The 21,009-nt window shown below is 44.1% G+C and overlaps 1 protein-coding gene across 4 annotated transcripts in view; it reads left to right on the top strand.

Moving 5' to 3' along the window:
• UFSP2 (UFM1 specific peptidase 2) overlaps nt 1-21,009 on the top strand; it is a 54,695-nt gene that overhangs the window by 27,425 nt on the left and 6,261 nt on the right. For all 4 annotated transcript variants that reach the window (XM_030191492.1, XM_030191493.1, XM_030191491.1 and 1 more), the window contains 4 exons: nt 3,796-3,942; nt 12,944-13,108; nt 15,134-15,258; nt 16,317-16,393. In XM_030191492.1, coding sequence (XP_030047352.1) covers nt 3,796-3,942; nt 12,944-13,108; nt 15,134-15,258; nt 16,317-16,393 — 514 coding nt within the window. The remainder of the gene's footprint in view (nt 1-3,795; nt 3,943-12,943; nt 13,109-15,133; nt 15,259-16,316; nt 16,394-21,009) is intronic.

Below are 21,009 nucleotides of genomic sequence, written 5' to 3' on the forward strand. Positions count from 1 at the left end.
ATTTAGAACCTGAGTATTACTCTTAAGAGCACTTTAAACGATGTGTACTTAACAGAGGAGCTCTCGCACGTTTTTATTGCATTTCTATGTGTCCCCCCCCCCCCCCCCCCCCGTAGGGCTTTTTTTGGCAATTTTGCGTCCGGATGATGTGTACTTGAAATGCTTGCAAGCCTCAGCTACCTTGGGCCACATGTTTTGGTCCTATCCCAAGGTAGTCACTTTTTGGAGGGCCATTACCTCTCATGTTACTCACCTTTGAAATTGCATCCTACAAGTCTGTATGTTGTTTGACTCTGCTTGTAGTGCTTACCCTACCCCTCAGGGTTTTTTGGGAAAGAAATGCATAATGCAAACTTAGTTGGTAGCTGACCCTCCTACATTGGCACAGTGGTGGTTGACCATGCTTCAACTAGCTTCCACGGAACATTATGCTCTTCAGTCCTTGGACTCTGTTCCTGGTCGTCAGTTTCAGCACATTTTGAAACCTTTTTGGAACTCGCTCACACCATTGGCACGAAGCCGTCTCCTTAATCGGTGATAATAGACTTGTTCACTTTTATTGGACTGTGACCTTTGGAGCATCGGGTGGGTGGGATGGGTTTTGTGGGGGGGGGGGCTTTATGTTCAAAATTGTTTGGTTCTTGCGGTCATGATTCTGCACGATTGATGTTCTCGTGTTTTGACTGTTGTTCTATTGCCGAATTAAAAAAAAAAATTATGAGCCCTCTGCTTTGATTTCCTTGTTGTTTTTCTCCTGTCCTGGGAATGTGGCTGGAGCCCCAAGGTTGGGGTGCTCAGACCTTCAGGACCAGGGGAATTTTTGGGGTCCTATGAGGCCTGCCAAGAGTGGTAAGGATCAGCAGGTGATCTTGTGTGGGGAGTTCCATATTTTTCATCTGCTGTGAAGAGTTTACAAGGATTTGTGTAAAGACATGGAGCTCTTACTAGAGCCAGATGGCAACTTTGCTTTAGAGTTTTTGCCTCAAGAGAGCCTGCAAGAGCTCACATGTGTCATTTAGAAGGGAGTCTCTTACCATTAGTCTGCACCCAAGTTGCAGATACAGAGAAAAAGGGGTGCCATCCTTTGGAGAGTGACTCGTTACACAGTGAAGGCAGAATCACTTACTCTGTGGTGTGTATTGATTCTGCCTACTGTGTTTACTTTGCACTCAAGTTCTGAACTGTATTTGTCTATTTGGATTTCTGGACTGTATAGTCCTGTTGTGCTTTGTACTGGGTGTGTACCCAGTAAAGATTCATTTTTGAACAATCCCATTGAGACTTGTTCTGACAATTGCAGGTGTAGGGCACCAAAAGTTTGACTTTTACCCTGTTCACAAAAGAATTAACAGAATTTAGGGGCATGCTGGTTCCTTACACTCCCAAATACTAAACATACCAAATCCATTTTTCATTTGGAGTGGTTGCAGAGAAGAGTTGGAATCCTTTGAACATTAGATTAATTCTGTTACCCATTTTCAGTTTTAAGATGTGTCATAATCAGTTCATTAAATGTTTAGATATGAAGATTATTATATACAGGGGAATAATAATTACTACACTGTACAGATAATCAGTGGATCAAAATAATCGTTTGCAATGGTGCCACAGCTACCATCCTAAAACTCAAAGCTAGTCTTCCCATTAATTTTTATATGTAAGTTGTATATTTTCTTATTAAAAGAATTTAATATACAAGTCCAGATATGACAAAATTTCCAGCACAGTGGATATTTATAATGATTGACAGCATAGAGATGAGCATTGTATGCACAAAGAGAAATACCAAGCTACTGAACACACACCCAAGACTACCTGTGTTTTACCATATTCCACCAGAGCTTTACAAGTAGTTTCTATAATTCAAAAATACTGGCACTTACATTTCACTATGTTTTCAAACAGCAACCTACTACAGCCTTGAGCAGATGAAAGAATATTGGTTACCAAATTGGCCTTACTTTGTGAACAGAGCATTGATCAAATTGAGAAGAAGGGTCACTTTCCTTGGAATCAGTGACTTTTGGCATTCAAACTATAAATGTGGATAGTTGCAGGAAATAAATTGTGGATTTATCTTGGGCGCAACAGTGAATGTTTTCTTTACTTGTAAATCATTATGATGTCTTTTACTAAGTTGCTCTAATGGATTTAGCATGTGCTAAATGATAAGATGCCTATTATATTCCTATAGGCATCTTATTATTTAGTGCGTGCTAATCGTTAGCGCATGCTAAATCTGTTAGTGCACCTTATTTAAAGGACCCCTATGTTTGTATCATTAAATGTCCCTGCCAGTTAGTATATGTGGAGCAAACAAAACGAACATTCAAAATTAGATTAATGGAACATTGCACATACTTAAATATTACAGCTCCTATAGTACAGCATTGTCCCCCGGATTCTATATATGGCGCCTAGATTCCATACGGAGATACACACATATCTTAATTGGCATAACAAGGTAATCTGCGTTTTTAACAGCACTTAAGCAATAACGAGCAATAATTACAATTTGTGGAAATTGCTAAGTGTATTCTATAAAGAATGCGCCTAAATTGCAAAGCGTGCAGTTCAAAATAAACATACGTAGCTTAAAAGGGGCATGTTTATAGGTGTATTTATGGGTGTTTCGTAGGCATTCCAAAATTTCCATGCGTAATTACAGAATACAGGTCAGTGCGCCTAAATCTACGTGCATGGATTTACACCAGCTTTTATTGGCGTAAATGAACATGTGTAGATTTAGGTGCTACATTATCAACCAAACATATTCTTTATACCGCGCCTACATTTTATAGAATACGCTTAGTTCCGTGTGGATTTTTAGGCACCATATATAGAATCTGGCCCTGTATGCAGAATCATCACACATTGCATTGGAGGGTTGTTGGAGGGGAGGCAATTGTGATAGTATTCTAAATTACCATGAACAATATTGGATTATGAATATAGTGACACCATACGGTTTAATTGCCATATTAGAGTAGATGATGTTGATTTGATCATGAGTAGTAATTAAAAAACCCCCAAATCCTTTTTGTGTGTACAAACACAGAAGTAGTGATATGCTCAAAATCAACGAGGAACAGGCTGGAAAATGGCTTAGTACATTCATTAAAAACTGTGGAATGGGTAGCAGTATTGTGGATGATACAGATAAGTACTTCATTCCACTATGTGAACTATGTGCATAATATCAGTGACAAAGGAGCCCGGTGTTTGCAGTTATATATGAACTGTGTAGATAGAACATTAGCAGCAAGTCAAAAAAGTGATGATTCAAAATGAGGTTTTTTTTTGAAAATTAGTTGAGTGAGTATACATTTTTATGCTGCACTTTTATGTTTTGCAAATTGAAGTTGGTGGACCCAAGACCATATACTCTTTGACAAGAAGTTTCAGGTCCAACACATTTACTACGTCATATTTTTATTTAACACAATGCATATTTATTTTGCACTATATTGGGGGCTCAATCACTAATTATCCTAAATTCTGCTAACCAGATGAAAAGGCGCTACATAAATATCACAAAATTACACACGCATCTTTAGCTTTATTTTCTATATCATTGTAGACTACTTTATAATATGCATATTTGCTATTAATGTAGAAGTTTCTTTTTTTATACCAGCAGAATTATTATTCTATTATCCGAGAATGATTCATGGAGTAAACGTTAAAAAATTTTTTTTTTTAATGGGGGTCTTGAATCTTTCCTGTGTGCTTGTTTGCTCGTTTTGGATCAGGTGGATGCTCAGGCTGATGGTTGTCTGTTTGCCTCTGATTCAGGAACTCCACACACAGCTCCATCTACCCCATGACAGACCCTACTTGAGAAGGTCAAATGCCTATCACTTCCCGGGAGAGCCATACCAAGATGGCATCCTGAGAAGTCCACACCTGAACCTCAACCCACCAGCCATAGAGTCTGCTGAGGTTAGTACCATGGTCCATTCTCTTAATGCAGGAATCAGTCAGACTAGGAAAAGTCCTTGGAACTCGTTTCTCCTTTATGTAATGAAGATAAGCATAAATGTTTAAGGCATTAATAGGGCCCTTCCATAGCATCCCCCAGATCAATCCAGAGATGAATGGGTTATGTCCATCTACCAGCAGGTGCAGATAGAATACCAGAGCTCTGCCATATAGGACCCTGTGCAGGAGCCTCTCTTTCAGTATTCTCTCTATCTAGCAGGGGGAGAGACATATCCTGTGCGGCTCTGTGGTGGTGCTGGCTCTTGCCCTTCCTTGCGTCAGTTGAGTGCAGGGTTGAGGGTGCCCAGTGGGCTGTAGGTTATACCTCAGTTACAGGACTCCCAGCCTCCCCTGTTGCTCTTTGTGCTGAGCTCTCCTACTGGGGTTCCAAATCTCCTGCCTGTTAGCCTTTATGAAACAAACAAAACTGTGGTAAGTAGCAGTTTCCTCGAGCAGGCTCAGCTGATTGCTGTGGGAGACAGTGGGGTGTCTGGGCCGTGGGGGCCATCTTTTTTGCAGCACCTGGTTTTTCCTGAGCTGTCTCGGAATGGGAATTCTCCCAGGAAGTAAGTAGAGCACATGACAGCTGAGGAGGTGAAGCCGGCAAGCAGTGTCGGGTGTCTGTAACACATGTTCTCATGCCTCCCCAATTGAGGCATCGTTGGACATGGTGTTGTGTCCGTCGTGGGCCAGTTCATCTGTGGAGCCGGCAGGGATGAATTTGGCAGGCTCGGCAGACCTGCATAGTGGATGCGCTGCCACTTGCAGCACTGGAGGACATGGCTGGGGATTTCCCTTGGGGGGGGGGGATGCAGTTTTGGTGGAGGGGGGCCCAGCTGAGGCTATGAGTGCAGCTGGAAGAGCAGGGGAATTTGGACACCTCGTCAGTTCCTTTTTCTCCTTATCCATGATCAGGCCTTATTGAAGAGACCTCTGGCTCAGCCTTCCTTCTCTTCCCCATCCCCCTTGTGGGCCCTTCTCGCGTTTCATCTTCGCTGGCCCCCTGGGTGCTTCGGGTCTTTGATGAGCTTTCACTGATTTATGAGCAGGGGCTGATGGGCCCCTTTCAGTTTCTTCAGTCTGCTCCCTGGTGGACCCCCTGGAGGACAGGGAGCTCCCCCAAGAGGGCAGGGATGACCCTAGAGCTGCACAGATGTTTCGCCAGGATGAGTTGCCCGCGTTGATTGCTCGGACGTTGGAAGCGCTTAAGATTTCTTCTCTGGAGATGCCTGCTTCTGAGGCGACAGAGTATCCCTTGCTGTCAGGTGTTAAGCAAATCCCTAAGGCCTTTCATGTCCATCCAGCCATGAAGGTCCTCACTTCAGCTCAGTGGGACACTCCTGCAGCTAGTCTGAGGGTGGCACGTGCCATGGCTAAGCTATATCCGCTTCCGGCTGCGGATCTCGAGTTTCTGCATTTGCCACAAGTGGATTCTTTAGTTACATCTGTGACTAGGAAAACCACTTTACTGGTAGAAGGCGGTGCACAGCCCTCAAAGGAGAGAAGGATAAGAAGTTGCTTTCTCTTAAAACTTCCTTTGAAGTGGCGGTGCTTGGCTTGCAGGCTTCAGTTTGTGATTCCTTTATGGCCAGGCTTGCCTTAGCTGGATACAGAGAGCTGCGGAGGATGATTTTGCACAGGCCTGTCCGTCTTTGGAGCTGGGCTTGGCCTATTTGGCTGATTTTGCTTTATGATCTGTTTCATGCTTCCGCTAAGGAGCTGTCCCTGGCAGTGAGTGCGAGGCAGTGGCTCTGGCTGCACCATTGGGCAGCAGATTTGGCCTCTAAAGACCAGTTAGCTCAACTTCCCTTTCGGGGAGATCTGCTGTTTGGGGATGACTTGGCTAAGATTGTGAAAGACTTAGGTGATTCCAAGGGGCAGCGGCTCCCAGAGAATAAGTCTTAAGTCATCCTCTCACACCTCCTAGCCCTGTTATCATTTTCAAGAGGCTCAGCGCTACAGTCCGGGGATGTCTGGGTCCTTTTAGAGGCATCACTTTCAGTCCAAGAAGCAGTCCTTTCAGGGGAACTGGAAAACTGACTTCTCCTGGCAGAGCACCCTAGGTCTCACATTCCTCCCGATGGGGTCTCGGTCCGTTCTTCTGGGCCTGTTGTTCAAGGGTGTTCGTCTCTCTTTCTGGAGGAGTGGGCCAAAATTACTTCAGACCAGTGGGTCTTGGAGATTTGTGCAGGACGGCTACAAGCTGGAATTTGCTCAAGAGCTGCAAGATTGCTTTCTGTAATCTCCATGCAAGGTCCAGACGGTTCGGTCTACTCAGTGGGAGCTTGTACGGTTGGGTGCCATGCTTCCGGTACCTCCAGCGGAAGTTGTTCAGGGGCGCTGTTCCATTTATTTTGTGGTGCCCAAGAAAGACGGAGCTTCTCATCTCGTTCTCGACCTCAAAGGGGTCAACAGGGTCCTGAAGGTCTGGCACTTTCGTATGTAGACTTTGCACTCTGTCATTTCATTGGTTCAGCCTGGGGAGTTTCTCACATCACTGTACATCAAGGAGGCATACCTGCATATCCCAATTTGGCTGCTCCACTAGTGCTTTCTGCATTTTGCGATTCTGGGCAGTCATTACCAGTTTCGTGCCCTGCATTTCGGACTGGCAATGGCAGCGTAGACCTTCTGCAAGGTGTTGGTGGTGGTTGCAGCCTTTCTAAGAAAGGAGAGGGTTTGGGCACACCCTTACTTGGAAGACTGGTTGATCAGCACGTCCGCTTACGTGGAGAGCTTGCAATCTATGGCCCGGTTAGTTGGTCTTCAATCCTTGGGCTGGGTGGTCAATTTTGGCAAGCGTCGGTTGCCGCTATCTCAGTTTCTCGAGTACCTTGGCATGGTTCTGGATGCTCGTCAGGAGCTGGTGTTCCTTCCAGAGGCCTGCAAGCTGAAGCTGAAGGCTCAGGTATCCAGTCTGCACATGTCGTCCCCTCGGGCCTGGGACTACATGCAGGTCTTGGGCTTCATGGCGACCACACTGGAGGCTCTGCCATGGGCTCGGGCTCACATGAGGCTGCTTCAACTTTCATTGCTACGTCATTGGTCTCTGTTGATAGATGAGTATCATCTTTGTCTGCTGTGGATGGCGCAGGCCCGTGCCAGTGTCCGTTGGTGGCTCAGTTCGACCAGCCTTGATCAGGGCTCCTCCCTGGCGGCCCTGGACTGGTGGTGGTGATTACAGACGCAAGTCTGTCTGATTCGGAGGCCCACTTCTTGGGTCAAACAGCACAAGGTCTGTGGTGTCCTCTGGAGGCACAGTGGTCGGTCAACAGGTTGGAATTGAGGGCAGTGCAAAACGCCTTGAAGACTTTCCTCAACCTCATCAGGGGCCGGGAGGTTCTCGTTTTGTCTGACAGTGCATCAGTTGTGCTATATATCCACAGCGTGGCACCAAGAGTTCTCCCCTTGGGGCAAAAGCGTCTCTCCTTCTGCAGTGGGTGGCAGTTCACTTTGCTCGACTGTTGGTGGTACATATTGCGGGAGATTTCAACGTTCCTGTGGATTTTCTCATCCGCCACCTGTTGGATTCAGAGGAATGGATGCTCTCCTGGGCTTTGTTCTTTCTGGTGACAAAGCATTGGGGAGTTGCAGTTCTTGATCTGATGGCGTCCAGGTTCAACGCCAAGGTGCCACATTTATTCAGCAGATGAGACAAAGGGGCGATGACGACGAATGCCCTCCTTCAGCCATGGCTGTCCTCTATGTCTTTCCTCCATAGCCATTAATCGTCAGGCTCCTGGGTCACATTTCTCATCATCCAGGTGCAGTGATTCTGGTGGCTGCAAACTGCCCCCCCCCCCCCCCCCCCCGTACATGGTATGCAGACTTAGTCCGTCTTCTGATTGATAACCCTCTTCGTCTGCCTGCGGAAAACGGATTTCCTGTTTCAGGGGCCCATTCTGATGGAGTATCCCTCCCCCTTTTGTCTTATGGCTTGGCTCTTGAGAGGGCAGCCTTGCAGGGGAAGGGCTATTTGGATCCAGTGATTACCACATTGTTGCATGCACAGAAGAAGTCCACATAGCTTATGCCTCCAAATGGAGAACTTTTGACACTAGTACTCCTCACGGTGCGTGGTATCATGTGCTGCCTCCTTGAGTCAGGTGCTATCATTTCTGTAGGATGACTTAGCGCTGGGTTCGCTGAAGGTGCAGGTGGCGGCATTGGCCTGCTTCCATGGTCGGATTCAGGGTTCTTCCCTGGTGTCCCATCCAGACATGGTAAGTTTTCTCAACGGGGTGAACCAACTTCGCCCTCCTAGTTGCTCGGTTTGTCTTGAGTGGCAACTCGATGTTGTACTTCAGAGAGTTCCCTTTGAGCCGTTGGATCAGGCTTCTTTGAAGGATCTTACCTTGAAGTTTGTGTTTCTGGTGGCGATGGCATCGGCTTAACAGGTGTCAGAGTTACAGGCGCTTTTGTGTCGGGACTTCTTTCTCTGTTTTACAGAGGGTGGGGGTCACGCTGCGGACAGTGCCCTCATTTCTCCCTAAGGTGGTCTCTAGTTTCCATTTTCTTCCTTCCTTCCGTAGGAAAGACTACCCTGAGGATTTTGGTGTTTTTCGCTGTCTTAACGTTCGTAGAGTGCTTCTGCAGTAGTGCTGTCCAATTCACGATTCAAATCGATTTGTTGATTTGTTTCAGGCAAATCGATTTGAACCGATTCATTTCAGAAAAAAATCGGGAGTCCTGATTCTGGATTTCCCCACCTCCCACCCGCCTGCTGTCACCCATTCCGCTGCAGCTGCTACTTCCCTCCCTCCCGCTGTCACCCAAGCCGCTGCTGCTGCTTCCCTCAGCAGTAGCAGTGACAAAAAGATAAACTTATTCACCACAGCACCGGTCTCTCTATTGGCGCAGGCTACTCGCTCTGCTCTGGAACAGGAACTGACAGGGGGCGGGGCCGGCAGCTACGCCAAGCCGCCAATGCAAGGAGGTTTGATTGGCAACTTGCACCAATGAAGAGTCCCAGTTAGGTTGGTCTCCCTTTCCCTCTCATTTATATTTTCAAACATGCCAGCTTGTGCAGTATACGGATGTACATAGAGGAAGTATCAGTTTCATCGGTGTCATTTGGAGAGGCTGGTTATAAGGACTCCCTGTATTTGTGCAGAGATGTTTTCACCTACTAAAGGGCCACCAAAACAGACATCATGTTTTGAGAATCAGGTGCTTAACAATCAAACTTAACTATTTATAAGTACAATTTTTAAAAAATATTAATTAGGTTGAAACCTGGGAGCGTTTATCATCTTTTTTTCCTGTGCCTATATCAAAAGAAAAAGATGGCATGTGGGAACTTGCTCCTATTAGCCGCCATGTTCAGTGGAAAATAAATATGTTGGTTCAGTCTGCTGTTTCATTATTGCTACCAATTATTACATATTAAGGGTATATGCTTTAAACTTTTTTTTAATTTCTTTATCTAGTCCTTACATGCTTTTTATTTTGGTCTGTTAATGATTTTTTTTTTTTTTAAGAAAAAAATGTCATTGAGCTTTTCCTGTTTGTCTACTTTTTGGGTGAAGGAAGCAACTTCATGGCAGGAATATTTTAAATTTCCTATCTGCCCTAAAATTAGTGACTTTCTGGTCCTTTGTCCCACAGGATCAAGGAACTGAGCAGGATTGCATGGTGTTTTTGGTTCTTGGTCTCCTCTGGCAATAACTTAGCTTTATGATCACTGTTTTATGAAAATGTGTTTGAATTTGATATCATGTCCTGTTTATTCGTGAAGGGCTCTTTTTTGTGGTGGTGGTGATGGTGGGGTATGTTTTGAACTTAATTTTAATACTGAACAATAATTGTGGAGATGGTGTGGGCATTTTAGAGAAGTAGATCTGCAGTTTAACCTGTCATCGCAAATACTTTCTTGAACGTTTAAAGTATTCAATTGCTGCTGCCTGTTTGTTTTAACAGTCTGTCTGTTATAATATTAACACAGGTCTGAGGTTATGGGGTTCATTTTCAAAGCACTTAGACTTACAAAGTTCCATAGGTTACTAAGGAACTTTGTAAGTCTAAGTGCTTTGAAAATATACCTCTATGGGCCCCTCCATATTTCAGTAAAGCTGAATCGAATCGAAAATCGAATTGAATCAAATCAAAAACATTTTTGAGTGAATCGGACATGCTGTTCTGCAGTACGTGGAGGTCACCAAAGGCTTCCAGAGATCGGTCCATCTGTTGGCCTTATTTTCTGGACACAAGAAGGGGGATCTGATGTCCAAGACTATGATCACCTGCTGGCTTTGTAAGGCCATCACTGCGGCTTACATTTTGAGTATCAGAGCCATGGCTACTTTCTTTGGAGAGGTGTGGGCCATCTCGGTGGATGAGATTTGTCTCTCAGCTACGTGGTCCTCAGTTCATACCTTTTGTATGGTATTACAGGATGGACATATTGGCGTGACACGACACTGCCTTTCAGGCAGCAATGTTGTCCATGGGGATTGTGAAGTCCTGCTCTTCTTGAGGACTGCTGTTCTACGACCCAATCGTCTCTGGATTGATCTGGGGGATGCTATGGAAGGAAAAATTAGTTTCTTACCTGATAATCTTCTTTCCATTAGTCCCCACAGATCAATCCAGAGGTCCGCCCTACTTATCAGTGTTTCAGTGGATGCAGCTCATGAAGAATCTTCTTGCTGTGCCTGGAGCTTCAGGCATCTATAAAACAAAAACAAACAAAGAAGAAAACTGAATCAAGCAACTGCGATTTTATCATGGCCTTCCGAGCAAGGTACGTCATGACACATCTTCCTATTTGTGGGTTGCTCGGCTTCAGCTTGCTGGCTGTCTCAGTTTTGGCTTGTTGCGTGGTTCGGTGTATTTTGTTTGGTTGCATTGCAGGTGGCAGGGGATTTTTTGCTTTGGTTTGGGTGCTTCGCTGCTTTGTCATCGACCATACTGAAAAGAAGGCTGCTGCACAGTGTCCTATATGACAGAGTTCTGGTGTTCTCTCTTTCTCCACCTGCTGGTGGACAGACATAACCCATTCATCTCTGGATTGATCTGTGGGGACTAATGGAAAGAAAATTATCTGGTAAGAAGCTAATTTTTCCTTTATGTTCAATGTAAACTTTTTTTTTTGCTAAAACGTTTGTTGTATAAACAACATTATTTTTTGTTTTTTTCTGGCTTAATTTTGTAACACTCAACATTCAGAAATTTGATTTGGTCCTATAGAATTTATGGCTGGTCTACATTCTCCCTCCAGCCCCATTGGCAAGCAAGATTAACTCAAAGAGGACTTGTAAAAATTAGCTGGAACTGAGATTACTACAGATGAAGAATCTAGAGGGGGTTCTGTTCATTAGAGGCAGACTGAAACTACTTTTTTCAGTTTCGGCCAAAACCAAAACTGCACTCGAAGCTCATCAGCTGGTTTCGACCGAAGCTGAAACCGAAAACACAAGTTTTGTTGTGTGAATGTGAATGAGTGAAGGCTAATGGGGATTATTGGAGTTTGCAGTCTGTATCCCTCTGCTAAACCTACTCTAATCCAAGGCAGAATATAATAGTTTAAGGAATGAAAAACCGTATTTTCCTCCAGTAAAATAGTCTCCTCACACCTGGACCACAGCTAATGAAAACTGAAACTAGAAGCCACAGTGCTCTTATAGTGGCTTTGCACCACACTCGCAGTGACTGTTGATGTCACAACTCTACAGAGAGAATAATTCCTAAGGAGCTTATTCCAAATTTACAAACTTAAATTCCTGCTAAATTTTGTGTCAAAAGTATTTATTTGGAGCACTCTATTAAAATTTGTGCAAGATCATAAGTGCATTACTTGCAATTGCAATACAAAAAAACCAAGAACACAAAGAGTGCCGCACCCCAGCAGTACCTTACAATCCCTGGTGGTCTAGTGGTATAGTCAGGGCAGGAGCAATGCCTGGTGGTCTAGTGGTATAGCCAGGACAAGAGCAATGCCTCAGTGGCAGCAGCTATTTTGAGAGCAAAGCCAGAATGAGCAGGAATAACTTGGGATTGCTTCTGTCCCCACTACACCCCTAGATCATCAGGGATTGTAGTATAGGCCCAAGGGGGCCTATGGGTGGAAGTGGGGGCTGGAAAAAGGGGCCACTCCTGTTCAGGGGGGACGGGGAGAGGAAAAAAATGTGAAAAGCACATATTTTCAGCGTCTGCCAAAAATATATGGTTATTCTTGGCCCAAACTGAAAACATGGGCAAAACTTTAAATAACCTTTTGACCAAAACTGCTTAGAAAAAGGATTTGGGCCCAATTTTAGTGCTATAACTGAAACCGAAATTCAGTTGGCCTCTACTGTTCATACTTTGTGCCTGTATACTGTGTGCTGTGACAATCCCATGATCACCAACATTCCCAGATTTGGAAGTGAACTGGGGGAGTGGGGTCTACCATGCTCCACAGAACACATAGTCTGGGGCAGTTACGTTCATTTACTGACCCTAAGGATGGTTCTGTTACCAAATTATCCACCCACACACCCCTTGGCAGCACATCATAGATTTTTTTTTTTCTTATTCCTTAGTGATTTTGCTGTCTCTTTTGTCATTTCCTCAGAACCCTGTCTGAATCCTGATTTCTAGTTCAGGACCGTAGTTCAAAATATTCCCAGGAAGAACAGATAGGAAGAAACCCTTTGACAAATGGAGCTATTTGTTCTCACAAATGAGAAGGTGATTATTTTATTATAGTGTGCTCTGAGTACATAATACTGAATAACTGTAATGGTTACAGTATCCCTCTCTAAACTACAGCACAGCTGTGAGTACAGGTGGTTAATGTAACTGTAGGAAAGGGTCATTGAACCTCCAGGTTCAGAGGCCTTTCATTTAACCCTTTAAGCACACTGTTGTCTATTAGCTTTACACAGATAGCCCATTCTGCTGTATCAGTATACCCTGTTAAAAGATATCCACACTTGCCCTGTTTAAGATGCTATCGTCCTGTTTACTCTGTCTGGAACAGGTGTTTCTGGTACAAGGGATCTATAGTTACCACCACTATATGCAGGATCGAATCGATGACAATGGTTGGGGCTGTGCATATCGCTCTCTGCAAACCATCTGCTCTTGGTTCAAGCAGCAGGGCTACACAGACAGACCTATTCCATCGCACAAGTTAATTCAGGAGGTATGGAGCATTTTCATTACACTATGAAATATATATGATGTTAACTAAAATTAAGTAGTTGCTGATTGATTTTATATTTATTGCACTGTCAGCCTTCTTCTCCACATTCTTGAGCCATGCACACACTCATTTTTTTTCTGCTGCTGGAGAAAGATGAACTCAAACTCTGGAGTTCTATGGTCAAACAAGATAACAGATAGAGGGAAGCAGGAAATGCATTACATCTCTATTATTCCCAGGAAAGGAAATTCATATGTTCTGAAAATTCAGTGCCCATATGTCACATACTGAGTTATAATGACTACTACCTACACTGGGACTGCAGTTCTGCAGTTGCACACCATCTTTTCAGTTTGTGCCATTATTAACTCAAGCTGATCTACTAGTATTGTCCCTGATTCCCAAAACAGGCTTATTTTTCACCTTGTCAAATCATTCAACGCAGCCAATCCTTCCTTTTATTGATCATCCTGTCTCCAACTAGAGAGTTGCATGGGGACAGAAATTTCACCCATCCCTGCCCGTCCCCACTGGAATCTCCTCCACCCCCCCTTCCCCACAAGTAATCTCCTGCATCCCCGCTCATCCCCTGTACAAACATAACCCGACTTGTGGTAAAATAACCCAACTTAACAGTAGCCCATGTTGATAACTTCCCCTCTTAGTGTTTATGGGGCTTTCAATGTTATCAACCATATCCTTTAATATTTTTAGTGCTATTATAATTGCTAAGCTAGCTTAGAAACACAAGGAAAGGATAGGTAGGCTGGCCAGGCATTACACTTCTGCAGGAACCCTGCAGGACCAGCGACTATCCCCGCAGTTGCCCCGCAAAACCTGCATCCATCCCTGCGGGAGGCCTGTGGACCTGGAGGGGATCTCCGCAGGATTCCCATGGGAACTGCAAGATTCCCACCAACCCCATTACTGTGCAGCTATCTCAAATGCTATTGAAGACAGTTATTCATAAACACCTACACCCACACCAGTGAGGCTTCAGATTAGGCTTTAGTACAGACTCGATAATGGTAGCTTTGGTCAGTGAGCTGTACAGGTTTGTTTGTTTTGGGGTTTTTTTTTAACCAAGGCAGAGTTGCAGCTCAGGATATAATAGCCTTACATGTGGGTGACGTCATCTGATGGAGCCCATGCAGGAACACTCTTCAACTTGTTTACAACTTTTTGAAACATTGCACTATGCGTCCCTGCACATCTTTCCACCTTCAACCATTAGATGAAACCTAGCCAAGCACCATTTTTCCGTGGATCAAGTTGGTTGCACTTTTCTGTGTTCTTCGACTACAGTTTTAATTCGACTTCTTTGACTTTTTGTAGTTTCCTGCCTTTCACTTTGTAAGTCCATTGTCTGTGACACTGGGACCATCACAGGCCTTCAGTTTTACCCCTTTTTTGTTTGACAGCCTGGTAGCTAGGGATTCCCTTCAGTGTGGATATAGCATCCTGTTTGTCCTTGGAGAAAAAGAAGTTATTCACTTGTGGCAGGTGTTCTCCAAGGACAGCAGAATGCATAGCCATACTGCCCCACCAACCTCCCCTTAGAGTTGAATTCCATCAACTTTAGTATTAGACTAGCTTGATCCCACAGGACAACGGCAGTTGGGAAAACATGCACATGTACAGTAGCATGCTTCCAAAAGCTTCTGGAAGACAGTACTGGATAGTGTCTCTGTGTCGGGGCTCCATTGGTGATGTCACCCATCGGTGTAGATATGCATCCTACTGTCTTCAGAGAACACTTGCTACAGGTAATTTTGCTTTCCCTCTGGATGATAGTGCAGCAGCTGTACTGGTTCCTGAGAAAATTGGTTTCTTTGCATCAAAGATGATAGGGTTGATGTGGTCTTGAAAGGTTAACTACCTTTTCTCCAGATGAAGAATGGTCACTAATAAATTGTTTCTGCATTTAATTTTTGTTTTAAATGGTGCTGTTTGGAAGTTTAGGAAAGGTACTTACTAAAAGGGACTCATAATTCTAAGGACCATCATATGATTTCTGTGTTGAAGGCTCTTGTCAATGTTGGTGATAAGCCTGCGTCTTTTGTTGGGTCACGGCAGTGGATTGGATCCTTTGAGGTGCAGCTTGTACTGGGTCACCTATTAGGAGTAACATCGAAAATACTATTTGTAAGGTAAGGCAATAACTGGAATCTTTGTAGACTCTGATAACTTTTTATTGGACCAAAAATCACAGTAGGTCATATATTCTTGTTTATGCATCATGATATAGAAAAATGCTAGAGAAGACTCTTTTAGAAAGAGCAGCTGTGCTATGGGCCAGAGATGAGTATACATGGAATATACAAGTAAGCAGAACCTGTTCCTCGGAGTTATCTTTAACCTCCGGACAATAACGTGTTAGCATCGCAAAGAAAGCCATCATAGCACATATTACGGAAGGTGTACACATAGCAAATAGTACTCTACACCCTCTATTAGGCAACTATTTCATCTTCAAGTTGTACATTTTGAAATTCCTGAAGATGATTTTCCCTGTTGAGATGTGTCACAATGGTTCCCTACACACTGGATTCATTCTGCCTATGAGGCTTCAAATTGGATTTGAGGAGTGGCCTAGTAAAAGAGAGAAATGGCGCTAAAATTTAGGCACTAAACTGTGGGTACTAAACTAGTATTCTATAACAGTAGAGTTACTCGCCAAAACTGTGTAAGTCTGCAGTTATACACCAAACATTTAAGCATGACCACTTATGCCATGTCTATGGCTGGTATAAATGGTGGCACTTAAGTGTGGCAGCTATTCTATAAAGTGCACCTATGTCCCTCCTACATTAACATCTCCTTTGCATTTGTGCAAGAGAGAAGTTAGGTGCACTGTTTATAGAATAAGGGCAAATCTGTTACGCACACAACTGCAAATTAGCACCAATTAGTGCTTAATATTACTGGTTATTGGTAGTTATTGCCAATTATTTGCCAAGTTAGTGCCAATTAAGTTAGTATGTTACGTGTGTAATTGACCCTGATTCTATAACTGCACGCTTAAGTCTGGCAGCCATTTATAGAAATTGGGGGATAGTGTGCTGTCTGACCTGAGGCTGAGGTGCAGCTCATCACCTCATGGTATCTTGCTTCCAGCCACACAAGGCGCACTTTGCAGCAGCCTATACAGTTTTCCTTGTGTTGCCTCTACATTTTTCTTTCTTTATTCTTGGTGTGTCTTTTTCAGCCAGGGTTCAGAACTGTCCTCTAAGGGAAGAGAGCTTGCTAACCATTTCAAGACAGAGGGAACACCGATTATGATTGGTAAGCGTAGCTATATTGAACTTAGGAAGATAGAATTTAGTTCTGTTTGCATAATGTTTACTTTTTATATATACTGTAACTAGCTGACACTCAAATGTTGCCATTCATTTCATAGAGCCTGCTTTATAGTTCAGTGATGGTGGTGTGCCTTGTCATGCAGGGGCCCTGGAATTTGATTCTCAAGCCTGACTTCTGCTCCCTCGGTTGACCATGGCTGAGGATGCTGCAGAGTTAGTCTTAACACATAATTGTGAATGAAGACTCGTGGTATGTGACAGCCCAGCGGTAGCTGGTTCTATTTCAGCTAGGAGCCCTGAGGAGGAGGAAACAGGCCCCCCCACAAAAAAAACCACCTATGTAGAAAGCAATTAATTGGTCATTTATTAAAAAATACTCAGTAACCACAGCCTTCAGTAGCTGCAGCAGTTAAACTGCAGAATTTGCTTCTTGCCCAAAAATTGATGTAAACTGTGAGAACTAAAGGGAAGAGGAGAATTGAGTGAAGGGGCTAAAGGGGAAAATGGAAAAGGCTGCTAGAAAGGAGGTGACCTATTCATTATGATCATAAAAAGTCCTGAAGCAGTTCAGAGGAAGGTGACAGAAATGGTAAGGGGGTTTGTTCTATAGAGAGTATAGAAGAGACGGCCTGAGTTTGTATACCCTAGAATAAAGGAGGGGTAGGGGAACTATGATAGAGGTTTAAATACTTGAAAGGTATCAATATACAAATAAATATTTTCCAGAGACAAGGAAGCAGTAATTGAGGTTGCAGGATAGTAGGTAGACTCAGGAGCAATATTAGGAAATACTTTTTCATGGAGAGGGTGGTAGATGCCTGGAATGCTCTCTCAGTGGAGGTGTTGGGGACAAAAATGATGATAGAATTGAAAAGTGCATGGAATAAACAGGATTCATATATAGAAAATAAACGGAATCTAAACAAAATTTAAATTATCTTATAACTGTTGATGTGCAGGAGTGGTCCTTAAATGTCAACTCCAGTAGTTGGGAAGTAAGGTCAATACCAGGCATATTTATATGATCTCTGTCCTGAAAATGGCAAGACAGATCAGGATGGGATGGAGTTGACTTCAGTGGCAACTCCAGTAGTTGGGAAGTAAGGCTAACATCTATGGTCTGTGTCCCATAAGTAGCAAAGACAAATCAGGATCAAGTATGAATATCTTATCACATTCATATCATATGCCAAGAGTGCTGGTGCTATGTATCTCAGTGGGGTAGATATCCTGAGTTTGAAATTAGCAAGTAAAATGTTAGCAATACTGTTGGATTGTTGGTTTAATCATGTATTGATAATGAATATGATTATAATACAACCATAATAATATGGCTCTAGCTAACTTGTTGGGCAGACTGAATGGACCTTGCAGGTTTTATTTGCCATAATTTACTTTGTTACTAGACATGGACAGACCATTGGCAAGTCCAGAGCAGGATGCCAATTTATGCACAAAACTTACAAAATACTTTAAAAGTTACGCATGTCCTTTCTACGTTTACACAGCAGCAGTTATGCCAGGTCTATGGCTGCTGTAACTACTGATGTGTAAATGTTTGGTATGCCAATGGGCATACTGCACCAGAGTCTATAATGGCCTCTTGGCACCAAGGTGCCATTATATAATTGCAGTACATGCCATTGGGATGCCTAACAGAGTGCCCAGTTGTATAATTACTCCACAAAATAGTTTCCTACCAGTGTTGATCTCACTGGGTTTTAGCTTGATGAAAAACTACAGTAAAGGTCAGAGAAATTGTGAGAGGAAGAAAGGTCCCTTCTGGTGTGATGATATCTGAAATGATGAAGGAAAATTATGTTCATCCCTGAAAACTTTCTTTCCTTTAATCATACCAGACTAGTCCAAACTAATGAGTTGTGTCCATCCACCAGTGGAAGGAGACAGAGAAAATAGTTCCAAGTAATTCACCCCTTAATTGTATCGTACAACCTTGATTGTTCAGTATTTCGAATAGCCAAGCATGGTGCTCTTAACTTCCACAAGAAAAATACAGTAAACTGCAGACATGGAAGTCACTCGTGCACAGGCACCTGATGGCCAGGAACTTCTGTGGGACCAAGGGCCAAACAAACCATCCATTGAGGAGGGACAAAGCAAGGTGATTTGCCACTTGGCCTCTTCCCTTAGACCTCCAGACATACACCCGAACCAGCCTGAAACATCAGCCTTATGGAGCTGGCACAGCATGGTGGCATGGAGAGAGACGATGGAGCTTGACATGACCCAATGGTCACAACTTCAATTACCTCGACTGCACCCAGTTGCATAAATGCCGAAAGTGAGTCCTAGAGGATTCAAAAACCGAAAGAAACTATAAAAACAAGGGTGTCTGGACTGGTCTGGTATGATTAAAAGAAAGAAAATTATCAAGTAAGAACGTATTTTTTCCTTCTTTGTCATCTATACCAGACCAGTCCAGACTAATGGGATGTAGCAAAGCAGTCTCCCTATTAGGGTGGGAGAAACCCAAGAACAGAAGAATCAAGATGTCTGAAGTTGACAACCTAACCACCACCACAAAAGGAAGATACGGCAGGATAGAAGGACCAAACATCGAGGGAAATAAAAGCAACCATGATCCCTTGGTAGACTGCAAGTGTACGACTGGGAGCCCTCAACCAAAGGTACAGACATATCAGGAAGGGATAGTGTCAGAAAGACTCATCAAGAATTCCCTGGCCGTGGGAAAACACTATGCACCTTTGCCATGAGAGAGGCATCAGAACAATTAGGGATGCCAGGGCCCTAAGACCCAGAAGGGCTCGAGCCCCCCCAAAACATCCAGAAAAATCTGATGCTCCCAAGGAACAGAGGATGGGTCACCCTCAATCACAACTGTGCTAAGCCCAGCTGATGCTCACTCGCCAAGGGGAAGATCCAACCTACTATAAGAAGAGAGGCAAAAACAGCCCTAGAGTGGAGCAGGATAGAAGTGATGTGAAGAAGAAATGAACTGGGAGCACAAAGGCCGAGCTTGGGAGGACTGATTCCAAAAGCTGACCCTATGCAGCCCCCATGGAAGAGGACTTATTCCCACTCCAGAATATCCCACATGAGGACAGAACTGAGCAAGATTCAGAGACTGGTACTTAGCACATAAAACCCCAGATGGAGGAAAAGAATGGTTGCCTCTTACAAACAAGGATTATGTCCCAGCACCAGGCCCGGCCAAATGGGAGAAGTCAGAAATAGCAACTGTGCTCCACTTCAAATGGAGGAAGGAAGTAAAGCTCTGGAGTTATCTTGTACACAGCACAGAGAGGGAGCCAAGCATAACTAACCCAGAAGGGACCCAAACTGAGGCCCCAGTCAAAAAACCAGATTAGGCACTCAAGCCCACACCAGAGGAAAAACCCAAGAAAAAAGGAATGTGCCAGATAACTTCCCATGGTCAATCTGTACTGAGATACACATTAATTGATTTGATTTGCTTACTTTATTTTTTGTCTATTAGATTGTAAGCTCTTTGAGCAGGGGCTATCTTTCTTCTATGTTTGTGCAGCGCTGCGTAGGCCTTGTAGCGCTATAGAAATGCTAAATAGTAGTAGTAGTAGTAGAGATAACCACACTGGCTTGAACAGTACACACCGAGATGGCTCAACCTGGAGAAATGGAGCTGCGCTCAATATGGAGCAAATGAAAGAGAGAGCTGAGCGACCAGGGTAGAAAAGGAACTGCACTGCACATGCTGAGATGGAGGTGTGCTTAGCATGCAGAGATAGCGCTGCGCACTGCATGAGGAGATAGAACTGAGCCCAATACACAGAAATGGAGCCACCCTCCATATGCCGACACTCAATAAGATGTGAGAAGTTATAATCAACTGAATTTAGGAGGCTATGCCTAGCTCAATCTGAAGCATGAAGTTTTATGGATTCCACAAGGACATGCTGAGCTGAGCTATTGAGACAAATCTTAGCTGAAAGCATCACGTAAGCTGGCTTAGTTACAACAGTAAGCTCGGCTGAGGCTGCAGAGAAACCAAACTAAGCTTACAAAGAAAAACTAAATACGCAGAGCAGCCAAGCGTTATGCTGGCTGCTCTGCGCATGCCAAAGACGTCCAAAAAGGACGTCCCTGACGAGCACTTGTCAGAGCCGCGGGCCGGAGCGGAAGAAGGGGGTGGATTGCGGCTGACTGTGCAGACCCTCCTCCCTGGGAACATGCGGCTCTGGGGATGATGGGGGGTGAGAGTTGCCCTAAATGACCACCGCCGGCATCGGGACATGCGAGGACGTCCAAAAAAACTATTTGGACATCCCTTTCGATTATAACCCCTCCAGGTCTCTCTCAGCCAATCACAGCGCGTTTAGCTGACACCGGTGACAGCTAAACACGCTATGATTGGCTGAGAGAGACTTGGAGGAGGGGCATAATCGAAAGAGACGTCCAGATACCGTAGTTTTTTGATTTGGACGTCCTCACAGAAGACCATCACAATAAAAATCTGGGGAAAAACGTCCAAGTGCTCATCAGGGCCGTCCTTTTTTTTTTGTTTGTTTTTGTTTCAATGAAGGACGTCCATGTTAGGCACTTTAGAAGGACAGCCCTGCCGAGCATTTGGACGTGGCTAGG

The sequence above is a fragment of the Microcaecilia unicolor genome, chromosome 2, assembly GCF_901765095.1.
Source record: "Microcaecilia unicolor chromosome 2, aMicUni1.1, whole genome shotgun sequence".
In the NCBI taxonomy this organism is placed as follows: domain Eukaryota; kingdom Metazoa; phylum Chordata; class Amphibia; order Gymnophiona; family Siphonopidae; genus Microcaecilia; species Microcaecilia unicolor.